Below are 18,903 nucleotides of genomic sequence, written 5' to 3'. Positions count from 1 at the left end.
ACAATCAAGGGATTATTCACCCTATTTGCAAAGCAAATGAGCTTGCCTTTGTAGAAAACTTTCGGATTCGACAAGGGAACACAATCACCACAGTGTCTATTCCTCCCCCTTTAGAAGGGTATCGTTCTTGATGATTCAAGCCAAGGCGAGTGCAATTCTTCGCAGCTTTTATGGATTTAAAGGAAGGGTCATTATTTATCGGGGGGGGGGGGGGGGGGGGGGCTTGATTGATTTTTTTTTTCTGGTTTAAACATTTCGACACTCCCCCAAAGCCCAAAAATGGTAACCCTCACCCAAACAGGCAAACAAAAAATAAGGCCTTCAGAACAAAAGAAACTAAATCTATTAATTTCGTTCAAGTAAATTTTTGGTCGTTTTCGCGCTATCTCACAAAGGGGAGGGAAAAACTATTCAGGTACAGTAATATTATCTTCGAGCAGGAAATACTTAGAATACGGGACATGCTCAAGAGAAACCCTCTAAAGTAACCGGGTTACTTAATTAAAATTATAGTCTAGTCGTGAGATGCTCTTTACTCATGCTAGTAACGTTCTCCCAGGAGAATTAAAAGATTTTATGATTGTATAAGCACTCTTTCTACGGTGCAAGTGATGTACAAAAAACTAGACTGGGCAATTTGTCAAGAAAAACAAAATAATTTTGTTAACCGGGAGATGTCCTGAATGTGCTGTTTTCAGCACGTGTCCCGAGTGGGCGAAGCGCGATTTCGGGTTCGGAGCACACAAAAAAAACTATTCAGGGAGAGTATATTACATCCGAGCAGGAAAAATTGAGAAAACAGGAAATGCTTAGGGGAGACCCGAATCATTATGTTCGTAAGGGGTGGGGTGACTAAGCAGACAGTCCATGCAAGGGGTGGCGGAGCTGGCCTAAAAGCAAGAGCTCTCCCCAGAAAAAATTAAAATTCCAGACTATTAGGAGGCTCAGAAATTGATCAGAATTCCGGTTAAAAAATATTGCCCTCCCCTAAACCCTGTTAAAATATTGAGGCCCCAAATCGAACCTAAAAAAATCGCAACCCTTCAATCAAACATAGAAGCCCTCCCTCCCCTCCCCCGTTAAATAATGACCCTTCCCAATTTAAATGGGGGATCCATTCCCCCCACCCAAATCAAGTCTACGGGCCTGCTATTGCTTTCTCGATAAGGTAAATTTGACGTATATAGTGCTTACCTCATCGTCTAATCAAAAAGCCTGCGTAAAAGCGTTTCTGTGGAGTTTCAACGGAAATAAAGAGCAAAACCGCGCGAAGAGAAAAATATAATAATTATTTTATAGCAATTAGCTATTAACCAATCTGATGGAAGACACCCGAGTTTTCACCAAGACAAATTTTCCTATTCTTTCGCCTCAAGGAGTTTCTAGTATTCTGCCACGAAAAAGAAACCATACAAAAATAAACATTTCGTCCCTGGGTGGGCTTAAACCACCAACCTTTCCGGTAACAGCCGAACGCGCAATCTTTCTCACGTGACCCAATTTATTAGATCAAAGGTGCTCGAGATATAATGCCTTTAATAATTTTCTTATTGTTAATCACTTATTAATTTAATTGAACTCTGGTCAATACGTGTTTAATCACTGTATTATACAAGCAAAAATATAAAAAAAAATTGGAAAATCATTTATTATTTTGAGATACTATTATCTCTCTTGATTATCAAGGAAAATTCTAGTAACGAACAGATACATCAGAATAACAATATAGGAGCATATAGAAATTCTTCACAAAAACGGTTGAGTTTGAACTAAATCTTAGTTTTTACAAAATAAACTCCTTGGCAAACCACAGGGCCCCCAGTCTGGCAGTATGCCGCTGGGTTAGCATAACTTGTGCGTATTCTCACTCATTCGCGAGACTCTTCTGGCTCGTGGTATTGACCTCTGAAGCACTCTTTATTGTGGCTGTATGTATAGTGTTTCATTCTCGCCAAAAGGCCCTCACACCGAGACATTGCTTTGTTGTTTTGATAGAGGTTTATTTTCTCGAGGAATTCTCGGTTTGTTGCAGTGTTCTGTATTGTTTTGCTCATGTGTGTTATCGTGACGGTTAAGTGGCGGAAAATCACTAGGGAATGCAAAGAGGGGCAAGAGTGAAAAGGTAAATATGCACACTTAGTCGCGCGAATGCTACAGACCTACATAACGAGCAAGGACAGACAGCCTCAAAACTTCACGAAAACCAGCAAAATTAAATCGCGAACTATTAGCGTAATCTTGTCGCTTACTAAAGATAATGGAAAGAGTGTATGTATCGAAGAATTTTAGTTCCACTAGTTTAATGAAGTGAGAATAGCTATAGTGATTACTAGTGTTGGCGTTCTGGAGATAGTCTGGAGATAGTATCTAGAGCCACATAATTCGGAATAATCGATAAACCTAACGCGTAATGAACACCCCAAGGCTACTAGTCTGCCTCAAAAGTGATTTAACTGAATCAAACATTCAAGTGTCGACAATCGGAAGATTGAAGATGTAATTAGAACTGTTAACTAGTGCATGAAAGTAAGATCTTTTATCAGGAAGACACAACACGCGATCTTATATGACGTAAGGTCTCCAATTCGTGACAACACCATCTAACGTGCCGTCTACATTTTCGTGTAAATTCCTCCTTACAACTTAATGTTTCCGTAAATTTGGTCTTGGGTAAATGCGGTTAACACCCGCTGCTACTTAGAAACATTCTAAGAATTTCACAATAAAGCTGTTGGTTAGCACCAAGCCTCCAACTGACCCTAAAAACAAAACGTCTGTTAAAAGACGCTTTTCAACGCTAAGTTGTATGCCCAGATTTCGCTCCTCTCAACCAACTGTGTAATTATTTTATCTTCTCGCTGGTAAGGTCAAGTATGGGGACGGTTAAATACGTTTTAGCCGACTTAAAGTTGATTGCGATCCAAAAGGTAACACTGCCTTGGGGCTTATCCTGAACCAGTGTTAGCAATGTCTGTTCAAATTGGCTGAATTGACACGTGACCCAAAATATGTTTTGAATATGGATCTATAGACTAGCAGCGCAGTAAGTTTTACTCAGTTCTGTTTTCATAGTTCGTTTCCTTTTCTTGGTTTTCTTAACTTATGAGGACTTTTAATTTATGTCTTTAGCTGCTTTCTTGTTCTGTAGTCTGGGGCGTGAAGCGTGGAGTGCTCGTCGCCTGGCGTATTTCGCAAACTTTATTGTACCCAGTTACTATAGTACTCACGCACCAACCTGATCTATACTGCCCTTTTTTCCCGTGTCACGAAAGCCTTATCAGAGCTTTATTGCAAATGCTACTTTACTTTTGTATGAGGGGCTGGCCCACAGCCAGGAGCGCTCTTATTGAATATAGTTCCTTGCTTTAAAGAGGCGTAATTGCATTTCGACATTCTGACGCCAAACAAAGAAACAATACAGAAAAAAGGATTAGTTCAGAAGCAGAAGGGAGTGGCCGTGAGCAGTCCCCCCACCCCTCCCCCAAGTCTTGGGTCACATCTTTCTATTGTTTTTTTAGACTGGCTTTCACCCCACCCCACCCCCCACAAGGATGAAAGGCAAACGTTTGAACTACACTGTTTTCAGAGGCGTAAAACATTCCAAACATGTGTTGCTTTATTCCCCTGATTTCACCACGCTTACGCAGACCTTAGTTATTCTACAGCTTGTCTGCGGTTTTCTAGTCATATAAGGTTCAATTTTGCTTTTTGTACTATAAAATCCAGTTGATACTAAGGCACAATCTTCCTATTATTCGTTTTGCGCTCGGGTGTGAAACGGCTGCACATATCAGGGTACTCATACATCACTGCTTTATTTCCAGTTTGTGATGGCTAAAACACAGAGGCGCACAGACGAGGCCACGATAGAGTACGAGCGCGTGTTTGGTCACGTGGCATCATTTGGAACCTATCAAAAGGCTCTCTACTGTGCCGTCAACTTCCTCGTCTTACCCATAAGCCTTCAGTTCGGTAACCTGCTCTTCAGCTTCGGCGCTCCTGCCTTTCATTGCGTGACTCCAAATATCACGTGCCCCACCAAGAAATGTTGCGCCAACTGTACAGCGTACACATTCGACGGCCCTTTCACTAGTATAGTTAATGAGGTAAGTTGTGTTTTCATGGATAAACTCGCCATGTTATCATGACGCCTCTCGTCATGTTATCATGTGACCTCTCGCCGCCATGTTATCATGTGACCTCGTCATGTTATCATGTGACCTCTCGTCATGTTATCATGTGACCTCTCGTCATGTTATCATGTGACCTCTCGTCATGCTATCATGAGGCCTCTTGTCATGTTATCATGTGACCTCTCGTCATGCTATCATGTGAGCTCTCGTCATGTTATCATGTGACATCTCGTCATGTTAGCATGTGACCTCTCGTCATGCTATCATGTGACCTCTCTTCATGCTACTATTTGACCTTGTCATTTTATCATGTGACCTCTTGTCATGTTATCATGTGACCTCTCGTCATGCTATCATGTGACCTCTCGTCATGTTATCATGTGACCTCTCGTCATGTTATCATGTGACCTCTCGTCATGCTATCATGTGACCTCTCGTCATGTTATCATGTGACCTCTCGTCATGTTATCATGTGACCTCTCGTCATGCTATCATGTGACCTCTCGTCATGTTATCATGTGACCTCTCGTCATGTTATCATGTGACATCTCGTCATGTTAGCATGTGACCTCTCGTCATGCTATCATGTGACCTCTCTTCATGCTACTATTTGACCTTGTCATTTTATCATGTGACCTCTCGTCATGTTATCATGTGACCTCTCGTCATGCTATTATGTGACCTCTCGTCATGTTATCATGTGACATCTCGTCATGTTAGCATGTGACCTCTCGTCATGCTATCATGTGACCTCTCTTCATGCTACTATTTGACCTTGTCATTTTATCATGTGACCTCTCGTCATGTTATCATGTGACCTCTCGTCATGTTATCATGTGACCTCTCGTCACGTTATCATGTGACCTCTCTTCATGCTATTATGTGACCTCTCGTCATGTTATCATGTGACTTCTCGTCATGTTATTATGTGACCTCTCGTCATGCTATCATGTGACCTCTCGTCATGTTATCATGTGACCTCTCGTCATGTTATCATGTGACCTCTCGTCATGCTATCATGTGACCTCTCTTCATGCTACTATTTGACCTTGTCATTTTATCATGTGACCTCTCGTCATGTTATTATGTGACCTCTCGTCATGCTATCATGTGACCTCTCGTCATGCTATCATGTGACCTCTCGTCATGTTATCATGTGACCTCTCGTCATGTTATCATGTGACCTCTCGTCATGCTATCATGTAAACCTCTCTTCATGCTATTATGTGACCTCTCGTCACGTTATCATGTGACCTCTCTTCATGCTATTATGTGACCTTTCGTCATGTTATCATGTGACCTCTCGTCATGTTATCATGTGACCTCTCGTCATGCTATTATGTGACCTTTCGTCATGTTATCATGTGACCTCTCGTCATGTTATCATGTGACCTCTCGTCATGTTATCATGTGACATCTCGTCATGTTAGCATGTGACCTCTCGTCATGCTATCATGTGACCTCTCTTCATGCTACTATTTGACCTTGTCATTTTATCATGTGACCTCTCGTCATGCTATCATGTGACCTCTCGTCATGCTATCATGTGACCTCTCGTCATGTTATCATGTGACCTCTCGTCATGTTATCATGTGACCTCTCGTCATGCTATCATGTGACCTCTCTTCATGCTATTATGTGACCTCTCGTCACGTTATCATGTGACCTCTCTTCATGCTATTATGTGACCTTTCGTCATGTTATCATGTGACCTCTCGTCATGTTATCATGTGACCTCTCGTCATGCTATCATGTGATCTCTCGTTATGTTATCATGTGACCTCTTGTCATGTTATCATGTGACCTCTCGTCATGTTATCATGTGACCTCTCGTAATGCTATCATGTGACCTCTCTTCATGCTATTATTTGACCTTGTCATTTTTACATGTGACCTCTCGTCATGTTATCATGTGACCTCTCGTCATGTTATCATGTGACCTCTTGTCATGTTATCATGTGACCTCTCGTCATGTTATCATGTGACCTCTCCTCATGTTATCATGTGACCTCTGGTCATGCTATTATATGACCTCTGGTCATGCTATTATGTGACCTCTTTTCATGCTATTATGTGACCTCTCGTCATGTAATCATGTGACCTTTCGTCATGTTATCATGTGACCTCTCGTCATGTTATCATGTGACCTCTCGTCATGTTATTATGTGACCTCTCGTCATGTTATCATGTGACCTCTCGTCATGTTATCATGTGACCTCTCGTCATGCTATCATGTGACCTCTCTTCATGCTATCATGTGACCTCTCGTCATGTTATCATGTGACCTCTTGTCATGCTATCATGTGACCTCTCGTCGTGTTATCATGTAACCTCTCGTCATGTTATCATGTGACCTCTCGTCATGTTATCATGTGGCCTCTCGTCATGCTATCATGTGACCTCTCGTCATGTTATCATGTGACCTCTCGTCATGTTATCATGTAACCTCTCGTCATGCTATCATGTGACCTCTCGTTATCGTGCGACCTCTCGTCATTTTAGTGGGACCTCGTCTGCAAACGTGCCTACATCGCCGCCACAACTCAAGCGATATTCTTTGTGGGGATGACCGTGGGCTCAGTTTTGTCTGGGATGCTCTCAGATGCAATTGGGAGAAAAATATCACTGGGACTGAACTCCGCCCTCATGGTAAGTACGGCGACTAAAATATCACTGGGACTCAACTCCGCCCTCATGGTAAGTACGGCGACTAAAATATCACTGGGACTCAACTCCGCCCTCATGATAAGTACGGCGACTAAAATATCACTGGGACTCAATTCCGCCCTCATGGTAAGTACGGCGACTAAAATATCACTGGGACTCAACTCCGCCCTCATGGTAAGTACGGCGACTAAAATATCACTGGGACTCAATTCCGCCCTCATGGTAAGTACGGCGACTAAAATATCACTGGGACTGAACTCCGCCCTCATGGTAAGTACGTCGACAAAAATATCACTGGGACTCAACTCCGCCCTCATGGTAGGTACGGCGACAAAAATATCACTGGGACTGAACTCCGCCCTCATGGTACGTACGGCGACTAAAATATCACTGAGACTCAACTCCGCCCTCATGGTAGATACGGCGACTAAAATATCACTGGGCTTAAACTCCGCCCTCATGGTACGTACGGCGACTAAAATATCACTGGGACTCAACTCCGCCCTCATGGTACGTACGGCGACTAAAATATCACTGGGACCAAACTCCGCCCTCATGGTACGTACGGCGACTAACATATCACTGGGAATCAACTCCGCCCTCATGGTACGTGCGGCGACTAAAATATCACTGGGACTCAACTCCGCCCTCATGGTAGGTACGGCGACAAAAATATCACTGGGACTGAACTCCGCCCTCATGGTACATACGGCGACTAAAATATCACTGGGACTCAACTCCGCCCTCATGGTACGTACGGCGACTAAAATATCACTGGGACTCAACTCCGCCCTCATGGTAGGTACGGCGACTAAAATATCACTGGGACTCAACTCCGCCCTCATGGTAGGTAGGGCGACTAAAATATCACTGGGACTCAACTCCGCCCTCATGGTAAGTACGGCGACTAAAATATCACTGGGAATGAACTCCGCCCTCATGGTAAGTACGGCGACTAAAATATCACTTGGACTGAACTACGCCCTCATGGTAAGTACGGCGACTAAAATATCACTGGGACTCAACTCCGCCCTCATGGTACGTACGGCGACTAAAATATCACTGGGACTCAACTCCGCCCTCATGGTACGTACGGCGACTAAAATATCACTGGGCTTAAACTCCGCTCTCATGGTAAGTACGGCGACAAAAATATCACTGGGACTCAACTCCGCCCTCATGGTAAGTACGGCGACTAAAATAACACTGGGACTCAACTCCGCCCTCATGGTAGGTACGGCGACTAAAATATCACTGGGACTGAACTCCGCCCTCATGCTATGTAGGGCGACAAAAATATCACTGGGACTCAACTCCGCCCTCATGGTAGGTAGGCGACTCAAATATCACTGGGACTGAACTCCGCCCTCATGGTAGGTACGGCGACTAAAATATCACTGGGACTGAACTCCGCCCTCATGGTACGTACGGCAACTAAAATACAACTGGGCCTCGATTCCGCCCTCATGGTACGTACGGCGACTAGTCTACATCGTACTGTGTTCTGCGCCGTGCTGATGCCTGCGTAGAAAGCGGAATAATCCGAGAAAAAGAGAAAGGCTCGTTTTAATCCTTTCTCTTTGCGAAGCCACGTCTTTACTCCCCATCTATCCTTTAACGCCTACTTTGCAGACTAGGTTTATCATGGCTGTCTTCTGTTGGCTGATTATTATGAATGACCAATGGCTGTTGATTGATTGATTGGTTGATTGATTGATTGATTTATATAAATGACTCGTCTCACCAGATGGTCTTCTCGTTCGCGGCCTCATTCGCCAACTCCTATCCGCTTCTGACCGTCCTCCAGTTTTTCGTTGGCGCGACTCTAACCGGCACCATGCTGTCTATTTACACCTACGGCATGGAGATCATCGGACCGGACAAGCGGACACTTGCCGGCAACGCGAACGAGGTTTTCTGGACTGTCGGCAACACTATGATCGTCGTCATCGCATACTTTATTCGAGACTGGCGCTGGTACATGAGAATCTCGGGGCTGCCGTCTATCTTGTTCCTCGTGTTTTGGAGGTACGTAGGTCCACGCACAATGCTACGTTCGCACTTGTACCAAAACAAAATCAGAGTGGACTATTTTGTTCGTTCACCTATTCATTATTTTTTCACCTAATCATTGTTCGTTCACCTATTCGTTGTTCGTTCACCTATTCATCTTTCGTTCACCTATTCATTGTTCGTTCACCTATTCATTGTTCGTTCATCTTTTCATTGTTTGTTTACCTATCCATTATTCTTTCACCTATTCATTGTTCGTTCACCTACTTATTGTTCGTTCATCTATTCATTGTTTGTTCATCTATTCATTGTTCGTTCACCTATTCATTGTTCGTTCACCTATTCGTAGTTCGTTTACCTATTAATTGTTCGTTCACCTATTCATTGTTCGTTCACCTATTCGAGGTTCGTTCACCTATTAATTGTTCGTTCACCTATTCCTTGTTCGTTCCCCTATTTATTGTTCCTTCATCTATTAATCGCTACCAGGTTACTCCCAGAGACACCAAGGTGGCTTATTGCGCATGGGCGGCTGGAAGAGGCACGTGATGTTCTTATCAAATACGGCTCTTGCTCCAACACGAAATCTCTAGACCCAGAAATGCTTGGCAACCTAATCCACGAGATTCGGGAGAACCAGTTACACAGAGCGCGAAAGAGAGGGAAGGGGTTTACAATACTTGACTTGTTCCGGACACCCAAGATGCGGAAATGGACGCTTATACTTGGCTTCAACTGGTAAGAAATGGAAATACCTCTCACGCAAAGTGAGATAGTAAAGAGGTAGACATCGCCCACTATTCCAGCGCTTTCATGAGTGCCAATCAATGCCCATACAGTGAATAGACTAGAGATGAGTTTCCGATACATCCTCTACTATGCACATCCCCGTGAATAGACTAGAGATGAGTTTCCGATACATCCTCTACTATTCACATCCCCGTGAATAGACTAGAGATGAGTTTCTGATACATCCTCTACTATGCACATCCCCGTGAATAGACTAGAGATGAGTTTCCGATACATCCTCTACTATGCACATCCCCGTGAATAGACTAGAGATGAGTTTCCGATACATCCTCTACTATGCACATCCCCGTGAATAGACTAGAGATGAGTTTCCGATACATCCTCTACTATGCACATCCCCGTGAATAGACTAGAGATGAGTTTCCGATACATCCTCTACTATGCACATCCCCGTGAATAGAATAGATATGAGTTTCCGATACATCCTCTACTATGCCCATCCCCGTGAATAGACTAGAGATGAGTTTCCGATACATCCTCTACTTCACGTTTACTGCAGGTTTCAAGGTTTTGCGAACTCTCGATGTCCCACCGCTAGGGCGCCTTTTGGTTTCCGTAAATCGAAATCCTTGAGCGTTTCCATTGGCCAGCACATTGTTTTTCAAACACATCACCTCCCTGCAAGGTGCTAAACATTATAAAAGCACAGGCGCGTACCCAGGATTGGCTGGGGGGGGGGGGGGGGGGGGGGGGGTGCGCGCAGTCATAGGTATCATGTGAAAAATGCATAGACCCCATGCACCCCCTTGTGTAGGCGCCGGAAGCATTAAATCTGCAGTGTAAATGACGGGAGCCAACAAAGCGGTTGAGCAGTTGTATTCTACAAATGAGAGTTTGTAGAATGTTGGAAATCAAAAAGGATAAGCGAGTTAAAGGGTGAACCACAGTAAATCCCACGAAGTAAACACCAAATGGGCCATGTCATTTTGCTGCAGGTTTGTCATTGGTTTGTCGAGTTTTGGCTTTGTTCTCTACGTCACAGCCCTGGCCGGTGATCTCTATCTGAACTTCAGCTTACTTCAAATCGTTCTTCCCACAGTGCAGATCGCGCCTGTCTGGTTCATTTTGCACAGGTAAAATGTAGTACAGATAATTTGGGTTGGGTTCAACAGGCAGAAAGATTTTAGAGAGGTGAGCTGGGGTACACCACGCAAATATGAACGGAAATTTAGTTAGAACTTAATGCGCAAATGAAAATGATGTCGTTTGCACAAATCTTTTGCTAGCATACACTTGTTTCAAAAAAACCTTGGTCAGCGCAAATGGCGATTGACAAATGAGAGTTTACGACTGCCACTTACTTCATTTGTTTCCTGGCGAATGCTTCAAGAGATTTCTTTTTTTTTGTTGTAAGTCCAGATTTTCAGGGATGGTGATGTACACGTCTCACATGTTAACTGCTTTTTGCGTCCAGGCTTTTCCCGGGATGGTGATGTCTCACATGTTCACTGTTTTCAGGTTCGGTCGTCGCATTCCTCATTTCTGCATTCTTCTTCTCGCTGGTCTTGTTTGTCTACTTATTATTCCTATTCCTAAAAGTAAGTTCAGCAACTGCACTTTGCAAATCAAGCAATCTTGAACTCTTTAGAAATGTGTACATCGAGAATGTTCAGGTAAACTTGCAGGAATTCGCGTTTTTTTATTTATTTATTTTGTAGGCCGCCATTTTGAAAAATAGACCCAGTCCCTAACGTCATAGGTTTACTTTGCGCTCGCCCCAGGCTCTCTGATTGATATGTGTCGTTTTCCACAGGGTACTCAATGGTCCTCACTGGTATATCTGTGCTGGGAAAGTCTCTAGTGGGCAGCGGTTGGACCACGGTCTATCTAATTACTTCCGAGTCCTATCCCACAATCCTCAGGTGAAACAAAAAATGGGCCACATTGTTATACATTACTTTTGAGTCCTATACCACAATCCTTAGGTACAAAGGATGGACCAAGGTCTCATTTAATACTTCTGAGTCATATCTCACAATCCTTGGGTACCAAAGTTAGATTTCTGAAGAAAACGACGTACAGTCAACTCACATCTTGCAGGAGCCACGTGATTACTGACACCTTGTATAACGGGCGATATTCAATCCTGGATGAAACCAAAGTGCAAAGAGATTATTGAAAAGTATCTCTCCCCTCTCCCGCACGGGACATTATGTCAGGTAATACCCTAAGGGCACTACTTCATGTAAGGTTAGGGTGAAAGTTCCTGGGGTATTATGGTACATGACATACTAACGGATGGATAAAACTAAAACTGTTGTCTTGTTTAGGAATACTGCGCTAGGAACAGGTTCCCTGTGTGGACGTCTAGGGGCGATGATTGCGCCATACGTGGCGATGATGGTAAGCTCTTTTTTTTCGATTCTGTTTCCGCTTTTGCCCTAGATCTGCAATTCTGCAATTTCTCTAGATACCATAGGAGCAGCTTAAAACTTATACCTTGATGTTGTCCTGAATCTGAGCCGTTTACAAGAGAGCCAAACGTAGGATCATGCAGCCTGCTAGTCTTGGTATCTTGTCAGCTTTCCTGTGCTTGATGGTGGCCCATGAAGGAGTGTGGGTTTTCTGTGGTATTACATCTCTACAACACCACAGAAATCCCGAGCAGAACTCCAGGGACTTGTCTCATGGATTTTTTTTTTCCAGGCACAGCTTCCATCAGTCAGCCTCACCGTCCCAGTCATCATATTCGGTGGGGTGGCTGTGGTGGCTAGTGTGACGTCATTGTGGATACCAGAGACACATTATGCTCCAATGCCTCAGACAATCGAAGAGGCTGAGAACCGGGAAGACTTCTACGGAATTCCTTGCTGTTTGAAAAGCGTCGAGCTTGAAAGTAGTGAAAATATTAGCCCTGAGGAGTGGAATGTCGATGGACTTGTTGAAACACAGCTGTGATTTCTTGGGAAATTACGAATGAAGTTCCTTTCGGTCAAAAGGTATAAAGAGGTGTGTGAGTTCTAAAGCCTAGTCCCTTGTGCTATACATGGGCTTTCTGTGGTTAGCCATGAGGCAAGGGGGTCTGAGGAGAGGATCTACATCATCAACCACAGGAAACCCAAAACAGGAAACTTGAAAAGAATGCCAGTGATTTGAGAGGACTGAAGATTGGCAAGAATAAGATGATGGTGTGATTCCAAGAAAAATATTCTAAGAGCTACCCAGCTTTGTATACATTACAGGCTTTAACAACAAAACAGTGTTTCTGTTAGAAATATAACTATGGGCAAGTTTAACAGGAATTCCAAGAATTCCCCTACATCATCAAGGAAATAGACCATGTATTTTGATAAAAGAGTTTTCAAAAAACATGTTTTGGCTATCAGTCAAAAACAATTTTATAACTTAAGAAACATTCCTTTCAGCTGCTGAATGAATACAATGGTTTAAACATGTACCCACAATATATTTATTCAAAGTTGTGTCCTTGTTTTGGCTATCTAAAACTCCTCACACAAGAAAATTCTATTCTTTAGCTCTGTATTTCCCAAAAGGTAACATGAATGTTTTTTTTTCATACAATGTCAATTACGAATACTATTTCCAGGACAGAAAATGTTGGCGTTGAGAGGTTCTGGGGAAATTTGCTCTTTGGGGAGAAGAATTAATTTTTGGAATTGCACATTATGATTTGTGTGCTCCCTGAAAAAACCGTAATATGTAAGAAATTGAGCAAGTGTTTAGACCATAATTTGGAAATCGTTCCTAATTACTAGGGTTAAGATATATTTTATAATAAAATGTTCACCACATTTTCAAGTATAAAAAAACAGATAAAAGATATTTGGGTGAAATAGTCACCTGTTCTTCAGTGTTTTTATGCCGTAAAATTATGGATCAAAACATATTACACAATACTGGAATTCAACCCTCCAATAACCACCCCCACCCACAGGCCCCTCCCACAAAAAATATATAAATATATACAAAAAAAGCTAGATGCCCCTGGTAAAAACAAATCACTCACGGTAAGGAATTTAGGAATGAAGCAAACCACCAAAACATTCAAAAACCTACCCAGCCATATCTGTTCTTCCTCCTGGTAGTGTCTGTTACCAACCATATATAAGCTGTGATGATATGAAATTGGCCCAGACAAAAAAAGTGTTTTTTTCGTTTTGAGAATTTGTTTACACTTATCATCTACCATATATGTCTGAAAAGAACTGAAAACTTAGAACATTAAATGTAACTAGATTACCAAATTCATCTGAATCATGACTGTCTTCCATATACTTGCTACATTCCACTATTTCTAATCTAATCATTTTGAATCTGATTTAATATCAGGATTTTCCTCTATCCATTTTTCCCAGTTCTTTCCATCTACAAACTCAGTGACAATATTTCCAACTGTCCCCTCATCCAAGCAATGAGGTGCGACCCCATACCCATCCTGGTTTGACCTAGGAACATAAAAACTCTGCACACCACAGGACTTACAAAAAAAGTGTTTTGCCAGGTGGGTGTTGAAAGAGTAACATGCCAGATTGTCTTCACCCTGGAAAAAAAAACATGGAAAATGATTCCTGTTGGGCTACATCACCAGTAGCTGGGAAAATGTGGGCAAAATGCACAGCCTTAGTTCCAGCAAGATCCAGCAAAACAGTAATATTAAGAAAATATTGGGGGCACAGCCACATCCCTATTGGTCATGTCCCCAACGCCCCAAACTCTGCTATGTCCTGTGATAACATTGAATTTTCTTCAGGTAGAGCAACTTTGTGTGTTCTGACTTCACACCTTTTATTTCTAAATTCTTAAAAAAATAAAAATCATATAACTTGATGTATAATCAAGTCTATCAGTATGGGAGCATGGGATGTCCCTGAGACATGATTACGATAAACTCTACTAAACAATCTCTTTTGCCTACCTGTGTTATCACAAGATTTCGCTTTGGAACAATAAAATGCTTGTTCTGTTTCTTGATGCATATGCTACAGCTGCAAGATTTGTTCAGAAGTCATATATCAGTATACTCCTATCATCAGTTACTTAGGTAATTTTTAAATCCTGGTCTTTTCATGTACCGAAAACAAAACAAAATCTGGGGGGGGGGGGAGTATAAAAATCTGACCAAAAGAAAACAGAGGTTTTTTTTATGCCATTGCAGTATCTCCACAGGTTTTTTATTATCGAATTTGGCATAAAAAATGTCTGACTAATAATTAAGGACATGATTAATGACATACCATAGTGATATAGATTTTTTTAATCTAATTTGCTTATGTTTCGTTTATTGCACACCGAAAGTGGAATTTCGGACACCCCTGGGTACGGGCCTGATTGTTTCATCTTCATTTTATTTTGAACGGGACACGAAAGGAACAGCGTCTAAGCCAGGCCTTAGCCTCCATCGTAGCCTGAAATAATCTTTGGAAGGTTTCCTCCGGCTGTGTGAAAGGAGGTTTTTTAACCTACTTGGTGTAATCCCTCGATGGGATCGCCACCTTATCGTGGTGAGGGTGTTTGTGTGTCCCAATGACCTCTAGAGCTATGTCGGCGGGAGTATTTTACTCCTGGCAGGGACACCCATGCCGAACAGGTCGAAAGGTAGGGGCCAGACGAAGAGTGATCCACTGGTCCTCCAGGTTGGGGGTTGGGCAAAGGGTTGATAACCCTCTCCCATAAAAAATAGCTTATCACAGAAACCAGAAGCAGAGCAAATTCACTTGGGAAGACCGTGGCTGCATCTCATGAAAGAGATTGTATGACGCGCAGAGGCCAAAGCCATCCGGACGCCCCTGGGCTGACTAAACCATTGGTCCACCCAAAACATGCAATGAGAATAGGTAATTGGAATGTCAGGACATTATATAGTAGTGGCAATGTTGCCCAAGCAGCGAGGGAAATGGGCAAGAGAGACATCGACATCATGGGAATCAGTGAAACTTACTGGACAGGCCAAGGGAAAACGCAGCTGAGAGATGGCGAGACGATGGTTTATTCTGGAAGGGAAGATAACATCCATAGAGAGGGAGTAGGGATCCTCGTGTCCAAAAATGTGGCGGCTTGTTTAATAGAATGGACTCCTTGGAACGAGAGAATGATTCAAGCAAGATTCTACTCCAGGCACATTAAATTGACCATCATTCAAATATACGCGCCTACAGAGGATGCAGACGGACATTTAAAAGATGAGTTCTATACACGGCTGCAGGAGGTACTAGATAGCTGAAGTCAACACACAATGTTAATTATCACTGGTGATATGAATGCAAAGGTTGGCGACCAAAACTGGGACTATGAAAGAGTCATATGGAAGCATGGATTGGGAGTTTGAAATGACAATGGAGAATTGTGTGACCTTAACGAACTTGTCATAACTGGGACGCTGTTCCCACATAGAACCATTCACAAGGCAACTTGGATTTCACCAGATGGAAAGACAAAGAACCAGATAGACCATGTTTTGGTAAATAAGAGGTTTAGGAATTCAGTAAAAGACACAAGGGTTTTTAGATCAGCGGACGTAGGAAGTGATCATTACTTGGTGTGTGCAACTGTAAAGCTAAGGTTAAGGAAAGATCCAAAACGGAAGGGTAACATCAGAGTGAAATAAGATACATCTAAATTGATGGAGAAAGAGGTAAGGAACACATTTAACATCAAATTAAGGAATCGGTTCCAAGCATTGGAGCAAGAGGACGAAGAAGAGAGAGGGGAAGAAGTAGTAGATGCAAAGGAAGAAGTGGAAAGGGACTTTACTATAATGAAAAAGGTACTCTTGGAAGTTGCAGAGACAGTTTTAGGTAAGCCACGAAAGAAGAACAAACCATGGATTAGCGGAGAGTCTTGGAGTCTGAGAGAGTTAAGGGGCAATTGAGGAAAAAGTACAGAGAAAAAGACAGAGAAGTGAAGCAAAGTTTGAAGGCAGACAAAAAGAAATGGTTAGAGGAGATAGCATCTGAAGCTGAAAAGGCGGCGCGAAGCCAACATATGAAGACCTTATATGGATTGACGAAGAAACTATGTAACGAGAGACCTAGGCACAGCACCGTAGTGTTGGATAAGGACGGTAACCTTCTCAGTAAAAAAGAGGAAATACAGAGGAGATGGACAGAACATTTTAGGGAAGTATTAAAAAGAGAGCAACCAGATAACCCCATAGAACCGGAGGATGAAGTTGAATTTGAATTTGGAGAATTGACAGAGGAAATATCCGTCAATGAACCAACTTTCGGAGAAGTAAAAGATACAATCACAACACTAAAGAATGGAAAATCGCCTGGCATAGATAATATCACAGCTGAGTTGCTGAAGGCAGACCCAGAATTCTCGGCCGAGCGAGTGCATAAGCTACTTGTAAAAGTGTGGAGGCATGAAACCATCCCAAATGACTGGAAGAAAGGGCTTATAATAAAGCTACCAAAGAAAGGAAATTTGAAAGAATGTAAGAACTCACGAGGAATCACCTTATTGTCCATCGTAGGGAAGATACTTGGAAGAATTGTTATTGACAGGATACGGAACGGAGTTGACAAAAAGTTGAGAAAAGAGCAGGCTGGCTATAGAAGAGGGAGAGGAACTACGGAGCAAGTATTTATACTGAGAAACATCATAGAGCAAGTGAATGAGTGACAGGCAATGTTGTATGTTAATTTCATAGACTTTGAGAAAGCCTTCGATTCAGTCCATCGTAAGAGTTTGTGGGTAATTATGGAAAAGTATGGAGTTCAAGAGAAGATTATATGCATTGTGAGGCTGTTTTATGAAGATTTCCAGTGTGCGGTCGAAGATCAGGGTGAAATAGGAGAATGGTTCAACATAAAGACGGGGATAAAGCAAGGCTGCAATATGTCGGGCTTTATGTTTCTATTGGTCATGGACTGGATATTGCGAAGGTCAGTTGGAAAAGGAGAAAATGGAATACGATGGAAATTTACATCTAAACTGGGCGATCTCGACTTTGCGGACGACATAGTATTGCTTTCCTCAACAAAACATCATATTCAGGAGAAGACAGCAAAGCTGGACGGCAAGGCTAGGCAAGCGGGATTGAAAATAAACTTAGAGAAGACGAAGATGCTAAGGATCAATGCCAAACAGCATGGGAATATTGTGATCAATGGAAAAGAAATCGAAGACGTCAGCGAGTTTACATACCTAGGAGCAAAAGTTTGCAGACAGGGTGGTGGAATGAAAGATCTCAGAAATAGATTATCAAAAGCAAGGAGTGTGTACACAAGGCTGAAACGTATATGGAACTCAAAGAAGATCATGAGACGGACAAAGATAAAGATTTACAAGTCGTTGGTACTTTCGGTGGAAAAGCACTGTGAAGGCCCTATGTGCCACACGGCACGAGGAGGACAGGTGACAGGTAACAGGTGTAATTCTGGCCTATGACTATGTTTCTGGGGCCGGTTGCACAAAGCCTAGAAAAGTTATCCGCCGGATAAAATCCCTATCCAGCGAATAGTTACCCGGCGGATAAAATAGCGTTGCACAAAGCGTGGATAGAAGGCTGGATAACTATCCGCTGAATAGCCATTTACCACTAAATGGCTTCCTGTTTCCATGGTAAATATTCAAAGTTTTTCCTTCAAACAAAATGGCGACCGTTGAAAAAGCTACTAAAAGTGCCAGAAAAACAAACAAGTGCATGTAAATCATGGAATGATCAGAGGGGATAGTGTTTTTTCCTGTCTTTGGGACACATTTCTCGACAGAACGGCAATATAGTTTTATCTCAGTCCTGCCAGAGCTGCATGTAAGTTCGTAGTTCATTGTAAATTTACCAACTGTAAAATTCGTCGTTTGCATGTGTTTTAACTTTCACTGCGTCTAAAATTAATCTTAATTCTGACAAAAAAATTTTTAAAGCAAGACGCCATTTTGTTTTTTCTTCACATTTATTCGGTGGATAAGATTTTATTCGACCTCTATCATCCGGATAACTTTAACCGCTGGATAATTTTTATTCTTTTTGCAACCGAATCACGCCACTCGGATAACTTTTATCCGCTGGATAAGGATTTAACCGGTGGATAAGACTTATCCAGGCTTTGTGCAACCGGCCCCAGAAGTTTGTCTCCAAAAGTCTTACCCCAATCACCTTACTTGCAATCGTAGACTCGAAGATTCTGGGGCGCCATGACTTCAAAGCGAACTTTTCCGCAATGACAACCACCCTTGTGCTTTATCAGTACAGATTTTCCTTCCATTTCGGTGGAAACTTTTGTAGAGAACGGAATAATATGACTTTCAAGCTACGAAAAATTAACTAAATGACCAGGCGTTACTAGCTGGATCCTAAAACCACAGCATACCCACT

The 18,903-nt window shown here is 42.5% G+C and overlaps 2 protein-coding genes and 1 long non-coding RNA gene across 4 annotated transcripts; 1 reads left to right on the top strand and 2 right to left on the bottom strand.

Annotated features, from left to right (window-relative positions):
• The first annotated feature begins 1,841 nt into the window (after positions 1 to 1,841).
• Positions 1,842 to 13,423, top strand: LOC5498256 (organic cation transporter protein). Of its 2 annotated transcripts, none has more exons than XM_048726548.1 (10): positions 1,842 to 2,122; positions 3,825 to 4,106; positions 6,636 to 8,126; positions 8,548 to 8,828; positions 9,303 to 9,551; positions 10,559 to 10,696; positions 11,082 to 11,161; positions 11,377 to 11,485; positions 11,894 to 11,966; positions 12,270 to 13,423. In XM_048726548.1, the coding sequence occupies exons 2-10, from the start codon at positions 3,831 to 3,833 to the stop codon at positions 12,519 to 12,521; spliced, it is 2,949 nt and encodes a 982-aa protein (XP_048582505.1). In that variant the 5' UTR covers positions 1,842 to 2,122; positions 3,825 to 3,830; the 3' UTR covers positions 12,522 to 13,423. The 2 variants fall into 2 exon arrangements, with proteins under 2 accessions (XP_048582505.1, XP_048582506.1); XM_048726549.1 differs by having other exon boundaries at positions 1,855 to 2,122; positions 6,636 to 6,782.
• On the bottom strand, positions 11,120 to 12,277 carry LOC125561868. The gene is made up of 2 exons (XR_007307570.1): positions 12,063 to 12,277; positions 11,120 to 11,709 (listed from the first exon to the last, which is right to left on the bottom strand). It is a non-coding gene; the product is annotated as an uncharacterized LOC125561868 (long non-coding RNA).
• On the bottom strand, positions 13,009 to 18,865 carry LOC5511603 (centromere protein V). Its single transcript, XM_001631938.3, has 3 exons — positions 18,690 to 18,865; positions 14,500 to 14,569; positions 13,009 to 14,124 (listed from the first exon to the last, which is right to left on the bottom strand). Exons 1-3 carry the CDS (start codon positions 18,791 to 18,793, stop codon positions 13,888 to 13,890), a joined length of 411 nt encoding a protein of 136 aa, XP_001631988.1. The 5' UTR covers positions 18,794 to 18,865; the 3' UTR covers positions 13,009 to 13,887.
• Between the last annotated feature and the right edge of the window lie 38 nt (positions 18,866 to 18,903).

Source organism: Nematostella vectensis, chromosome 4 (genome assembly GCF_932526225.1).
Source record: "Nematostella vectensis chromosome 4, jaNemVect1.1, whole genome shotgun sequence".
In the NCBI taxonomy this organism is placed as follows: Eukaryota; Metazoa; Cnidaria; class Anthozoa; order Actiniaria; family Edwardsiidae; genus Nematostella; species Nematostella vectensis.
This window is presented reverse-complemented; position numbering and strand designations above follow the sequence as displayed.